Here is a 13,547-nt window from a genome sequence, read left to right on the forward strand (position 1 = left end):
CATAATTTTTGTTTTCCCCTCCTCTGCTCAACTATAGCAGAAGAGAATGAGTGAATGATTTTCCTGGGTGTACTAGCATTTAGCCAATGTCAAACCCATGACACTTATATCACTGTCTACAAACCTGAGGCTTACATTCATTAATTGGCATAAATTTCAAGTAAATTTTTAGATGTTAGAATAACTTCCTCTTTTCCTAAACCATTTAATTCTTTTGAAACTAGTTAAATAATTTTCAAATCTACCATATCATTAACATATCAGTAACATTCTTCCACCCATTTTCCAGGGGGATGACTCTACAAAATCCCTAACACAGAGCAGTCAACTGTCATCAAGCATTAACTAAGACAGAAAACAAATCTGGCTGGCACCTCTTTCTTCAGGAGTGTCTTAACTGAGCAATCCCAATCCTGTGACCAACCTCAGGAGCTACAGTTTTATTTTCCTCAATACTAATAGAACTGTTTATCTGTTTAACTGCAGACACAGCACTGAGCTTTCTTATTTTTCAAATCATTCTCATTTAGACTGTATTCAAAATAAATTATTTTTGTTTGTTTAAATTGCATTCAAGTTATGGTATTTTCCTCAACGTCACCTAGCAAATACTTCTGTGTCTCCTTGACACTCCTGGCTTTCACTTCCTGATTTGCTTTGTTTCAAAAACAAGGTACAAAATGCCCCACTGTTTATTGAAACTGTTGTCAAATACCACTGATGGTATAATTGACATAAACAACACGGGTTAAAAGTGGTTAAGTGTGACTCTTGCAGCGGGTTTTTTGAACTAGTACATACTTCTAATCTGTTTTTTGCTGTATGTCATTGTAAACACAGCAATATAATAAAATAATAGAAATTTAATAAATTATTTCACTTAATGGTAATGGATACGAATAAAAATACACAGAACCTGACTGGGATTATTTTTCCTGGATGCTATGAGTTTAAAGACGGATTAAATGTTAGGTCAAACATAGTATTTGCAACCATTATTTTAGCTGAATGTATTTCTCATCTTTCAAAGTCACTCATTATTTCTGTATCATATGACACCAAAACCCTCTAGGAAGACATATTTCAATCACTCAACAGCAGTTTTCCAGAAAGACTGTGTAAGAATCCATTTCATAGTGCTGCCGCAGCTTTCTGTATTAGAAAGTTCTTCCAACTTTCCAGCAGTATGCTCTTGTCCATGCAATCAGGCATGATGGAATGGCAAAAGGCAGAGGTAAGCAGAAGCTTGTCTTCAGCCCCACAGTGGGCCTAGTGAAGCAGATCCTTTCTGTATTGTCCCACCCCTGCCGCAGAGGGGCCATGGCACAATATTTTAATCCTCCTCCTGGCAGACTGAAAGCTCATAATCTAGCCCTGAGGTTATAAAGATCAAAGAGAAGCAGATATTGGAAAGACTGACTAGAGAAAACTCATATTCTGTAATTGCACTAAACTTGACTTTCCTATGTACCTACATATTATTTTTAGTCTAAATCATTCTGTGTTCATAAATTTACACATATTGTTAGAATTAATCAGAGAAATAGAAATTGTTCATTTTCTGTTATCCCCTGCATTTCTTAAAAATCTAAGAATAGTTCAGACCTTACTGTTAGTCTATCTAGCCACAATTTGCAAAGAGACAGCCATTGTATTGACTTTTATCCTAGAAATGCCATGGTTTCTGAAAAATAACTTTAAATTAATGCATGGTCTCCAAAACTCAAAACATCAAAAACCTCTGTCCTCTTATATTTGAGAAATTGAAATTCACTTTACAGTAAACTGAATTCATAGCATATTCATTTCAATTTAAAACAAACGAGTATTCTTGTGTTAATCACAAAATTAACAGTAACTTCTCAAAACACAGACAAAACACACTAACTACATACAATTTTCACTGGTAAGACTTCAAGTAGTTTTCTAGTCCCTACACTTAAAACATGAAAAAGAAAGAAAAATCCAGGCCTGATTATTTGGCTTTTGCAAAGAAATGGTCCTCATGGTTACTCCAGCTGAACTGCAGGATTAGCTTTTAATTTTTCCCCCTAAATTAGGACCTGAGTTAAATTTACTACCCTATCTCATTGCTTCTAGGATACACATAATGAGATAGTGCTTCCTGTACTAACAGAAAACAGATGAAGATGGTTTAACAAGGAGTGCAGAAGCAAGCACAAGGTGGCCATACCATCAGGAAGTGACCTTTCCAAGGCAACTCTGCAAAAGAACTTCATCCAAATTTTCTTCTCTGTCTACATTCTTCCAGCTAATATTAACTTTCAACACGAATGGTAGTGATTAAGCTTCCACAGTCCTGCTCACTGGTGATTGTTTCATAAAAGGAGCATGACTAATGCAATTACAACCAATACCTCCAATTTAGAAAAGCTGGCCCTACAGACAAATACCACATCGCAACAGCAAACACTGAATATATCTACCAACACCATTAAAATGTAAGTGGAGAAACAAATTGTGGAAACTCTCTCAAACAACTACTAATCTCAACTGTCAAACTGTTTTTCTTTCCAATGCTGACAGTATATACTAGTTGATGCAAATTTTTAGAAACACAAAATTAGGTCTCACATATTCCAAGACAATTTGAATGGAAAGGAGAGTGGTAGCTAATTTGTCACAGTCAGACTTTTATCTAAACAGGAACAGCAATTTACACAGTGTATTAGCATTTCAAAGAGAAAGCCTGATTCCCAGGAGTGCAGTTCTGGGTTTGAATTGGTATAAATTCAGTGAAATCACCAGATTAACAGAATAGTTACTGTAATTCAACAAATTTAGCTTTGAATCATGAAATGGGAGTATAAAAATACTTGAAATTGACGTATAATATGTTGCCTTTAAAATATTACTGAATGTTCTCCTATGAAGTGAATATATGCTTTTACAAAAGAAAACTGGAATATAAATGGGACCATGCATTCACACATAAATCTAAAAATTTCTTACTTTCTATCCAGCTTAGAAAGTTACTGTTTTAACCATTGCATTGCCTTTCAGTGTAGTGTTAATAATACAAATGCATGCATAATGCTAACTGATAGACACATGATTGCCCAGAAGACAACAACTCAAACCACAGCAAAATGCAACTTAGGATGTCCAGGGTAGTACTGGGCATCACAATAAGGCACAGTAGAGAGGACAATAAAGGGTACAATATACTTTTATGGGACAAAACTGAGTGTTAGCAGTAGGAAGCTGAAGTTGCCAAGGACACCTGGATGTCTAATTAGCTATGAGGAACAAGGCTTCTGTAGTGCAGCAGAAAATCCTATCTTATGCTTATTGGAGTCAGATAAAACTGAATGCTACACTAGTGCCTCCTATCCTGCCCACCTGTATATTTGTTCCCTGTAAATCAGTAACAGTCAGATGAGTACAAAGACCAGCTCACGTGCTGTTCCTGCACCCTCCTTAGGATGCAACACAGACACAAAGGAAAATATGAGTCTTCCAACACTTCCTCCACTGACCCTCAGTAAATCCGGTAATAACCTTCTTCTGCACAACAGTGCTGTAAACTAACAGATGAAAAAAATCCTACAATACCTGGATTTTCTCAGAAAATGGGTGGGAGGTGAAATAACACTCCTATCTCAATCCCAGCAGTCCCACCTCGTCTCAAAGATTCCTGTGCAAATTCTAGTGATTTTACCATGTTCCATAGGCTCATCACAACTGTACTCATTGTGGTCTCAGACAAGGACACACATTGTCTTTGCAAACACAAGAAACGTTGTAATATATTCTTCTCTCACCTGCCTCACTGCAAAGTCAGCCATCTTATAATGAACTGCAAATAAATGATTTATCTTCCATTTTGTTTCTCCTGCAAGGCATTATGCATTACCTCTCCTGTGAGGCATTACCTTCAACTCATCTAACATCATTATTGTTAAGGATCCATAAAGCATTTCATCATAAAGCGGAAAAGCTATTCTACAAGGAAATTGTAAAAAGATAATACTTCTATTTGAGACTTTAATTTGCCTATAATCTGTTCAATATTCATTTTTATGCTTATCTACTAACTTGCCAGTCTTTCTGCTGTAATAGGAGACAAAGAAGTAAGAGCAACAGAAAAATTATTTGTGTTCTCCATAATAAAGTGAAAGTGACTCACTTAAATCAAGAGTTATGGTACTGTGCAACAAGTTTTAGATTAAAATAAGACTACTACATCTGTTGATGCTTTGTAGCTTTAAGAGTTAAACAATGGAATAAAACCCTTCAATCTCCAGCCTTAGACCTAGCCCCTGGTTTTGAAATAGCTTGATTTTAACTTAAAAAGAGCACAGTTTTCAAAACAGGAATTAATTTGTATTAGTATTCAGAAGATGCAACAATTATTTACATGTAAAAACCATATCATTCTGTGTATAAGCATTTGCAAATCTAGTGAAAAAGTTTGCAACTACAAAAATGTGTTAAAATAAATTTTCCCTGTTAACAAACTCAAAGTAAATTCTTCATAACATATATAAATCATAAAATTATTGGAGTATTTCACAGAACAAGAATGCCAAATCCTACACAATCTCTATAAATCAATCAAGCCAGAAAAAGGAACCTAAGTTTTTTCGGAGACATGTCACGCAGGACGCAAATTTGCTTTCCAAAATTTTTCAGAATTACTTGTCAACGATCACAACATACAACTTACTGAGAAGTGAGTTCAATAACACAGCAATATTGTAATGCTGCAAAAAACAATTGTACCAGCCCAACATGAATTGCACATTATTCAGTTTATAGACTCAATGTCACAGTTAAAAAACCTTTTAGAAAGTTGCTAAACCAATTATAATTCATTGTGTCTCTTTTTCCACATCACAAAAACAATTCCCACAGCTTTTGACTAAGTTTATACCAAACACAATCTAGCTCTTGCTACCTTCAGAAATGCATTACATTCCTACTTCATATTCTCAGAAATTACTGGTGATGGTGGTACTGGAGTGCACCCAAAATCTACAAATTGCCCAGAAAATGTGCAAATTCAGCCATTCTAATTTCCTTACCAATTTTTACAGATTTACACACCATTATAATAAAACTTGAACAGTAAGCAATTATTGTATGCCAGCAGTCAAATGGATCTTTCACAAAGAGGCAACAAACACTACTATTTAAAACTTTGATTAAAACAGGTAGACAAGCAGAAAAGAGTTGTCAGAAGACATAAAGAGATAAAGGTATACAGAAGAGAAATCACTAGGAAAAAAATGCTGGAAACTAGTCAGGAATTCAGTAATTTATAATGCCAGACAAGGTTGATAGAAGAAAAGAAACATGTCTTCTTTGTAAGACATTGTCAGAACCCAGACCCTTGGGAATTACTAGGCTAGAATCAAAACTTCTGGATTTTTACATACAGATGGAAATTAAATAGGCTCTCAAGACTTATGTGCTAGCCCAGTATCTCCAAATGTCTATTGTTCAAGAAGTACGGTTTTTCAAAAGCAGAGGAAAATGTATTAACATAACAGATACTGAGAAGCTGAGTATCACATCTGCAGACTCATGCTTCCTTCACCAGTGGAAGTCATTAGTCACAGTAAAAGTAATTAGAGAGAAGTTCCTGAAAACAAGATTTCGTTCTTATAACTACATCCTGAGCACTGACACTCACAGCTTTCTAAAGTGAACTACCTTTTCTAATCTGCACATGCAAAAAGTCCCACCAAAATAATGGCACATTATGGTTTTCTACTAGTATTCCCTTTAGCTGGCTTGGAGGAAATAATTTTTGAAAAACTGTCCAGCTAAATCCCATTTGTTCTTCATCTCAAAGGAGGATAAAGTAAATCTGTTCTGTCTCTCATTTATCTAATAATACCCAACTGTTTCAGGACAATCTGTATTCATCCTGTCTCGTTCACCTGTAAATTATACCAATTGCCCCTTGTCTCACATAATTACTAAGGTTATAAATGCATTTGCAGTTTCGAACCCCTGCAAGGAGTATCTAGGCCAGGAAGGATCATGTAAAACCTCAGTAAGAGGTCCATGATAATCAAAGCAGGTAGAATTGGCACAGTGTATACAGTATATGTGTACAGTGCATATACAATCGAGTGTGGCTCACAGGATATCAAAACTTTTTTCGTAATTTTGTGGGATATGAAGTGAGCATTTGTTGCCTAGGATCATAGAGGATTGCAAAGAAGTCCCTCACTTTAAAAAGTTGTGGGTTATTGTTAGCACTTTATTTCATTAACACATTCTTAAACTACATTGTTATCATACTGACAGGTTTTTCTTCAGACACTAGTAACTAAATTGTGGGGATTTTTCTGTCCATTTGTTTTTAACAAAAAAAGCAGGGAATAACAATTTTAGATGCTGTAAAATCTAGGTGCACACACTAAAAAATTGCAGCCCTTGTAATAATTTCAGTGAAGTACTTTGGTTGTCAGAGTTCTCAAGGGCCCTGTTCCTCCCTCACCGGAGAGTGGCAAATTTAAAGAAAGACAGAGAAAGACAGAGTTTAATCTCCTCATTTTCTCTTCACACTCAGGGCTTTCTTGGGTCCACTGCTGGAGGAAGGTACTTGCAATAAGTATCAACATAATTCTGTTAAGGATTCAGGTATCACTGCTGGTATGTTCAAAAATTCACTGCTTGGTGGTGCTTTTCTCATGCTTGAATTTTTCTCAAGATAAGGTGGTATCCACTTAAAAAGAACTGGTAGACAAAAAAAAAATCAAGGAAAATGTCAGACGGAGTAATGTGACACAAGCAAAAATGAACTGAAATTATCTCTGAACAGAGAGATCTAGCTGGAGCTCAGGGAATAAAGAAGAGTTTATCACCTTAACAAAAAGAGGCAGCCAGCTCAGGAGAACTACAAGGATGTTGTGAGGTTATGCAGGGAGAAAATTAGAAGGGCCAAAGCCCAGCTAGAATGTAATCTGTCTACTGCCATAGAAGACAATGAAAAATGTTTCTGTAAACATTCACACCAAAAGGAAAGCTAAATAGAATCTCCAACCTTAACTGGATTCTGTGGGAAAACACAGTGACAAAGAATGAGGAAAAGGCTGAGGGACTTAACTGCTTTCTTTGCTTCAGTCTTTAATACCAGTTGTTCTGTGAGAACCAGTCCCTTGAGCTTTGAGACAGGGATAGGGACCAGAATGAAGCCCCAACAATCCAACAGGAAATGATAAGCAACCTGCTACACCACTTAGACACACGCCGATCTATGGGACTGGGTGGGATCCACCCAGGGGTACTGAGGGAGCTCGTGGAAGAGTTTGCTGAGCCATGTTGCATCATTTACCAGCAGTTCCAGCTAACTTGAGAGGTCCCAGTTGAATGGAGGTTGACAAATGTTACACCCATCTTCAAGGTTGGTCAAAATGTGAACTCAGGGAACTACAGGCATGTCAGACTGAGTGCCAGGGAAAGTGGCACTTTCCCTCAGTGCCTAGGAAAGTCATGGAGCAGATCATCCCAAGTGTCATCAAACTGCATGTGCAGTACAATGACACAATGAGGCCCAGCCAGCAGGGGTTTGTGAAAGGCAGGTGCTGCTCAATCAACAGGATCTCCTTCTGTAACAAGGTGACAAGCTTAATAGATAACGAAAAGGGTGTATATGTTGTCTGCCTTGACTTTCATGAAGCCTTTAATGGCATTTTACACAACATTCCCCTGCAGAAACTGGGTTTCTGTGGTTTGGGCAGATGCACTGTTCACTAGGTAAAAAACCTGCTGGAAGTCTGAGCTTAAAGTGGTAGTGGGTGTAATTACATCCAGCTGGGAGCTGGTGGTCAGTGGTGGTACCCAAGACACAGTACTGGGACCAGATCTGTTCATTAATTTCACTGATGACCTGGACAACAGGATCAAATGAATGGTCAGTCATTTTACATGACTGCAAAATATCAAGTTGGGTGGGAGCGTTGATCTGCTGGAGGGAAGATTCTGTGATTCTGTAAGGCTCTGCAGAGGGATCTGGAATCTGAATAGGCTGGATTGATGGGCCAAGGCCACTGGTGTGAGATTCAACTACAGTAAGTGCTGGGTCCTGCCCTTGAGTCACAACAACCCCAGGCATCATTCCAGGTTTGTAGAAAGCCAAAGGTTTGTAGAAATCTTGGCCTGTACCAGGAACAGTGTGGCCAGCGGGACCAGGGTAGGGATTGTCCCCCTGTACTCAGCACTGCTGAGGATTTGTCCTGTGTTCAATTTTGGGCCCCTCGCTACAAGGCAGACATTAAGGTACTGGAGCATGTCCAGAGAAGGGCAATGGAGCTGGTGAAGGACTTGGAGCACAGATGCAACACTGGAGCACAAGTCCTCTGAGGAACAGCTGAGGGAGCTGGGGGTGTTTAGCCTGGAGAAAAGGAGGCTCAGGGGCAACCTTATTACTCTCTACAACTGCCTGAAAGGGATATAGGCCAGGTGCAAGTTGGTCCCTTGTCCCAGGCAACAAGTTCTGCCATGTGAGATGTGACCTGAGATGTGATAAAATGGCCTCAGGTTGCCCTAGTGAAGGTTTAGATTGGAAGTGAAGAAAAATTTCATCAAATTGATTATCAAGCACTAGAACTGGCTGCCCAGGGACGAGGTTGAGTCAAGAGCCCTGGCTGCAGTCAAAAAGACATGCAGAGATGGTGAATGCCTTAAGCAGAACTAAAATATATATTTTAAAGAGGATGCCTTCTGGATTTTATCAGAACCTCAGAAAATTGCCAAATTGTGGTTCTGCAAAAAATCTTCTTGAACTCCTGAATATAGGATCAATTGTTTTTCCAAACACATTTCATTTCATCAATACTTAAGATGCTCTTGCTTTTAAGGAATAATTACAGCAGCATTCCATAAGCTACCATGTTAAAACAATGTTATTTAATTTATAGATTTTAATAAGTAAATTCACTTTGGGTTGTGGACATGACTACCCACAGTGCAACGTCACCTTCTCAATGTACAACAGCAATATTTATACACTTATAAGTAAACTAAAACACAATGTGTTATGTCATGGCAGCAATTACACCCATTTTTGTTCACCTAGTTTTCTTGATAACCACAAGGTGAATCCATGACATCAAAGAATTATCTGTAAACTCATCACTGAAGGACCAGGGCACTTAAGGGGGCAAGAGCCTGGAAGGATGTTTGCTGTTTCAGGAGATGTGTGCTCTACTCTCCTGTAATCAGACCTCCCAATAGACTCAAAGCATGCTTCACTCTGCAATTATCTTTTTTCTTCCTTGCAATCAATACAATATGGTATCTATCTCCCCCCAAACATGTATACTGCAAAGCCTCCCTGTTCTTCTTGATTTTAATAAGGTAACATGGGAACAACTTCATACAAATCTTACATATATATGTATATAAAGCATATTGGCAGCCACAATATATACACAAATAAATCTTCTAGCTATATATCAAGAGTAATAACTTCTAGCAAAATGCTATGATATGCCAGTGCCATAGCCATTGGGTACCAAAACAAAACAAAACAAAACAAAACAAAACAAAACCAGAAATTGTGGGATACCCTCCCTAAATTATGAGACCAAAGAACTGAAAAACTTCCTGATGCATAATCTGTGAACTGACATCTGGCCTACTAGTCAGAACAGTCCTGTTCCTGGTGCTGTGCTAGGGCAAGTGGCACATAAATGCTGTCTACTGGAATCAGTTACTCAGGACTGCAGTATATGCACTCCCTAGTCATGTGCATGCATCATTAATTGTGAAAGTTGTCATCTCATGTCCTTTAAGATATCATGTACTGTCCCCCTTACTGAAGTCTTCCCATGAATTACAGGAGGAATTTGTCCTCCTGTTGCTTCCAGGAAGAGATTGTATCTATATACTTCTTTACACCTCTTACACCTTCTGGGTTGAAGGAAAACGGGTTGGTTAGCATAATGGACAACTAACTCATAGGTTTAAACCCTGTATTGAGGAGTCATAAGTCTAAGAAATCACGTATAACACCCAAGAAATAAATAATGTTGAAATTTAAAAATCTAAATATGTGTCTATAGTTAAAACACTTAATAACTCCCCACCTCATATATTTAGTTAATGCTAACACAAACCAAGAAAAATACATATGAGAAGAGAACAATGTATACCCTGATTTAGTTGTTACTGAATGCAGAGTTTCATGAAGCTTCAAAACTGAACTTTCCCTGCTCCCTGTCTTCCTCCTTAAAAATAAATCACTGTGCCTGAGCATTGGAATTCTGGTTTATTGTTAGCTGAGCTGAAATTATATAGCGGATTCAGCACATACTGGATGAGCAAAAAGCTCCTGCTATCTTTGTGAGCTGGTTGAAAAGTGAAAACAGATTAGAAAAATAAGTTCTTCAACAGGCAGCAACATTGCCTTCACACCAGATTTTATGAACAAGTCCTCCCAGTGGCACTAACAACTGATATGAACATTGCATGGATTAGTAAGATTTAGTCTAAGAAGAAGAAAAAAAACACTTTTTTTTTTTCAATTCCAGTAACTGCTGCAGGTATATTATCTAATGAAAACACATTTCTCTAAAGAATGTGAAATTCGTTTGGTGTTTCCATCAAACAATTTTATGTTGTTCATCCTCTATCTGAGAAGCACTGAGGCATATCCAGACCTGATTACATTTATTCTTAGCTCCAGATCAGACTTGTCCACTAGGACAACAAGCAGTTCCTCATCTTTGCCTTACCAGATCCTTGATGCAGCAGGTATTTACAAAAGGGGTTTCTAATAACAACATAGCCACATCTACTTAGTATCTTGATCATCCTAAATCACAATGTCGTTGATCGTTAATGGAGACTTTTGCAGTGTTTTGCATTAAAGGACAAATTTTCAAAGATTTGTAAGAGAGATTTGGTGACTGACTTCTATTCAGACCCTTGGGAGGTAAACACCTCAATTCCCAAACACTGATCTGAAATACATCCTCTCAAATACCATATTTTAAAAAGATGCCAGACTTTTCAATAACCAAGAAGCTTCTAAGAACAACAGTATAATTTCCACTGATATATCTGTCAGATAATGCTTCTCTCAGGAAAATATTAGGTCTGCAGAATGCAGAAGAGCTCAAAGATTTTCACAGGAGAAAAATGTGGAGCACTTCTAGTAGTTGTATCCCTTGAGCTGCAAAGCCAGCATTCTCTGGCACTGCTGTGTAAGCCAGGCTCTTCCCCTCTACATACTGAACAGGACTAAGTGAAAAGTAATCTTGCAAGAAACAGCATTTTTGCCCGTCAGTGGTCCCTGGAGGCTTTACCTTCTGTAAATTAGTAGGAAGTACACCAAAAGTACTGGCTTAGCACATAAAAGACTCAAGAGGATCATGAAGGTAAATGAGGATTAAAGTCACATCATAAGAAAGATGTCAAAGGGCACTCAATGAAAGCCACAAAGCTTAACATCCAGTGTATTCATTGCAAACATGGACGGGAACAGAATCTTTCTCCAATTGCAAATTTTGCTCATATGTGCCAAGTCCACAATGTGGTTTTTAACAGTTACGAGAGCCATGGTAGTTTATGTAAGTGCATAAGGGAAATCAAATCTCAGTTGCCTTTTGAAAATGTAAATAAACTATACTACATATAAATAAACTACTATCTTTTCCCTAATGATTTTTATCATTACTAATGTAATCTTACAAATTAAATATCAGGAAGAGTAAATAAGTTGTTAGAACAGATTCTTGAGAGCTGTTCTTCATATTACAGCAGAAGTTTTCTATTCTGCAAGGAATTTTTACAAGTTATATCTAAGTGACAGAGAAGGATATACGGAATTCCCTCTTTCATATTCTTTATTAAATATGTATTTCTTATTTAATTAAAAGATTTTCTAAGATCACTCTTGATTTGTCAAATGGCAAAGACTAATTAGAACAACCATACTTTGGAAGCCCATTAGAAAATAATCATTCTCAGCAGTTAAAGCAACAAACATGAACTAAATACTAAAATGTTATGTCCTCAAATTCATAAGAATTCAAGAGATTCCAACTCTCTAATTTAAAAAAGAAAACCAATCAAATGCCACAAAAACCCACCCCAAAACAAAAAATCAAGAAAACAAACCAGAATGAATAGGAATCTGAGAAAGTACTTACTACAGTCTTCAGGAAAAGTATCCAGACTGAAGGAGCCATCATCAAACATGACTTCATAGAAAAGCTGAGATGTCACTCCTATGACTCTGCAACTATAGTATTGTGTATTTCTATGTTTTGTGATGACGGTCTGCCCAACTGTAATGGCCTTCCCACATACTTCAGCTCTCTTGAAAGAAAAGAAGAATATATAAGAAAAAATAAATTTAAATACCAGCTTACGCAAAAATATTTATTGGTGTAAAAACAGGGTTGATAACAGCTGAGCCCTCAAGATAAAAGCTTCAAATTAAATTAATTTAATTCAATCATGATAACATAATTTCTTTTACTTACAAAATTTCTCCACTTTGTAGGAAAACAAATGACATCTGAAGAATACTACATCAAAGCATATTTCTGCAACTGACACCTTAAAACTATTCTGCATTGCATTAATAATAAATAATTAGAAAAAATTGTTATTTTTGTTTAGAATTTTCCTGAAGACATAAGGTGTCTTCAGGAAAAGAACCAAGAGTATGGTTGTGATTATTTTTAAATTATGAGATTTTGCAGTACTGGATTTCTGTATGATTCCACATAATAGAATGAAATGTTGCCCAGTGAGATGCAATAACTAAACACATATCCAGCTCTTGCCAGAGCTGTCTACAGCAGTGTATGTGAGGAATTTCTTAGCCCCCATTCTGCAGAGCTTTTGTTTTAAAGCTTCAAACAGCACTGACCATTCTTCATCAGTTATTTGCATAGTATATCAGTAACAATTTTTTTTTCACTTTTCACTTATAATTCTCCAGTGCTAATTATATCAATCAAAAGACTGGCAGCGTTCTTAAACTATGCAAAAATTCTACATCAATAACTAATTGATGGATTCTATAAATATAAAACAATGGAACCTTGTAGGAAGGCAATCACTAAGAAGCTCACACCATGCAGTCAACTGTTACAGCTCAGCCCCCAACTACTGTTGAACCCTGTGAACCTTCCACTTTAAAAGCAACCTTCTTCACCAGAAAATATAAAATCAGTATCTTCTCATCCAAGTAACACAGAAGGCACTTCTTTCTTATGAGCTTAACTATTCAATATCTCACAAAGGTCTATTGTTTTTATACAAAGGGGAGCTATTGTGAGTTTGGCTACACCTAAAGAGTTGAACATGTCTGGTTATGTAAGATGCATGTGCACTGGAATACCTAAGGATAAAATATTTTTTATTAGAAATGTTTATATAAACTGTAAAAGAATAATTTTACACACAGTCCACACTAAAGTAATCATAGAATTTCCTAGCCCTGCTTTTGAAACCTTCAAAGGCAGTAAACTCTTCAGTCAATATAATAGTCTTAAAACTGTCTCATGAAAATCTGGAAAATCCTAAAGCTGTAGGATTTTTATCAATAGAAT

At 36.9% G+C, this 13,547-nt stretch overlaps 1 protein-coding gene across 1 annotated transcript in view; it reads right to left on the reverse strand.

Moving 5' to 3' along the window:
• Positions 1–13,547, reverse strand: part of LOC137465341 (lysine-specific demethylase 4C-like) — a 117,836-nt gene that overhangs the window by 13,315 nt on the left and 90,974 nt on the right. Inside the window, 1 exon segment of the mRNA XM_068177359.1 lies at positions 12,131–12,303. Within this exon segment, the coding sequence (XP_068033460.1) occupies positions 12,131–12,303 (173 nt within the window).

Source organism: Anomalospiza imberbis, chromosome Z (genome assembly GCF_031753505.1).
Source record: "Anomalospiza imberbis isolate Cuckoo-Finch-1a 21T00152 chromosome Z, ASM3175350v1, whole genome shotgun sequence".
In the NCBI taxonomy this organism is placed as follows: Eukaryota; Metazoa; Chordata; class Aves; order Passeriformes; family Viduidae; genus Anomalospiza; species Anomalospiza imberbis.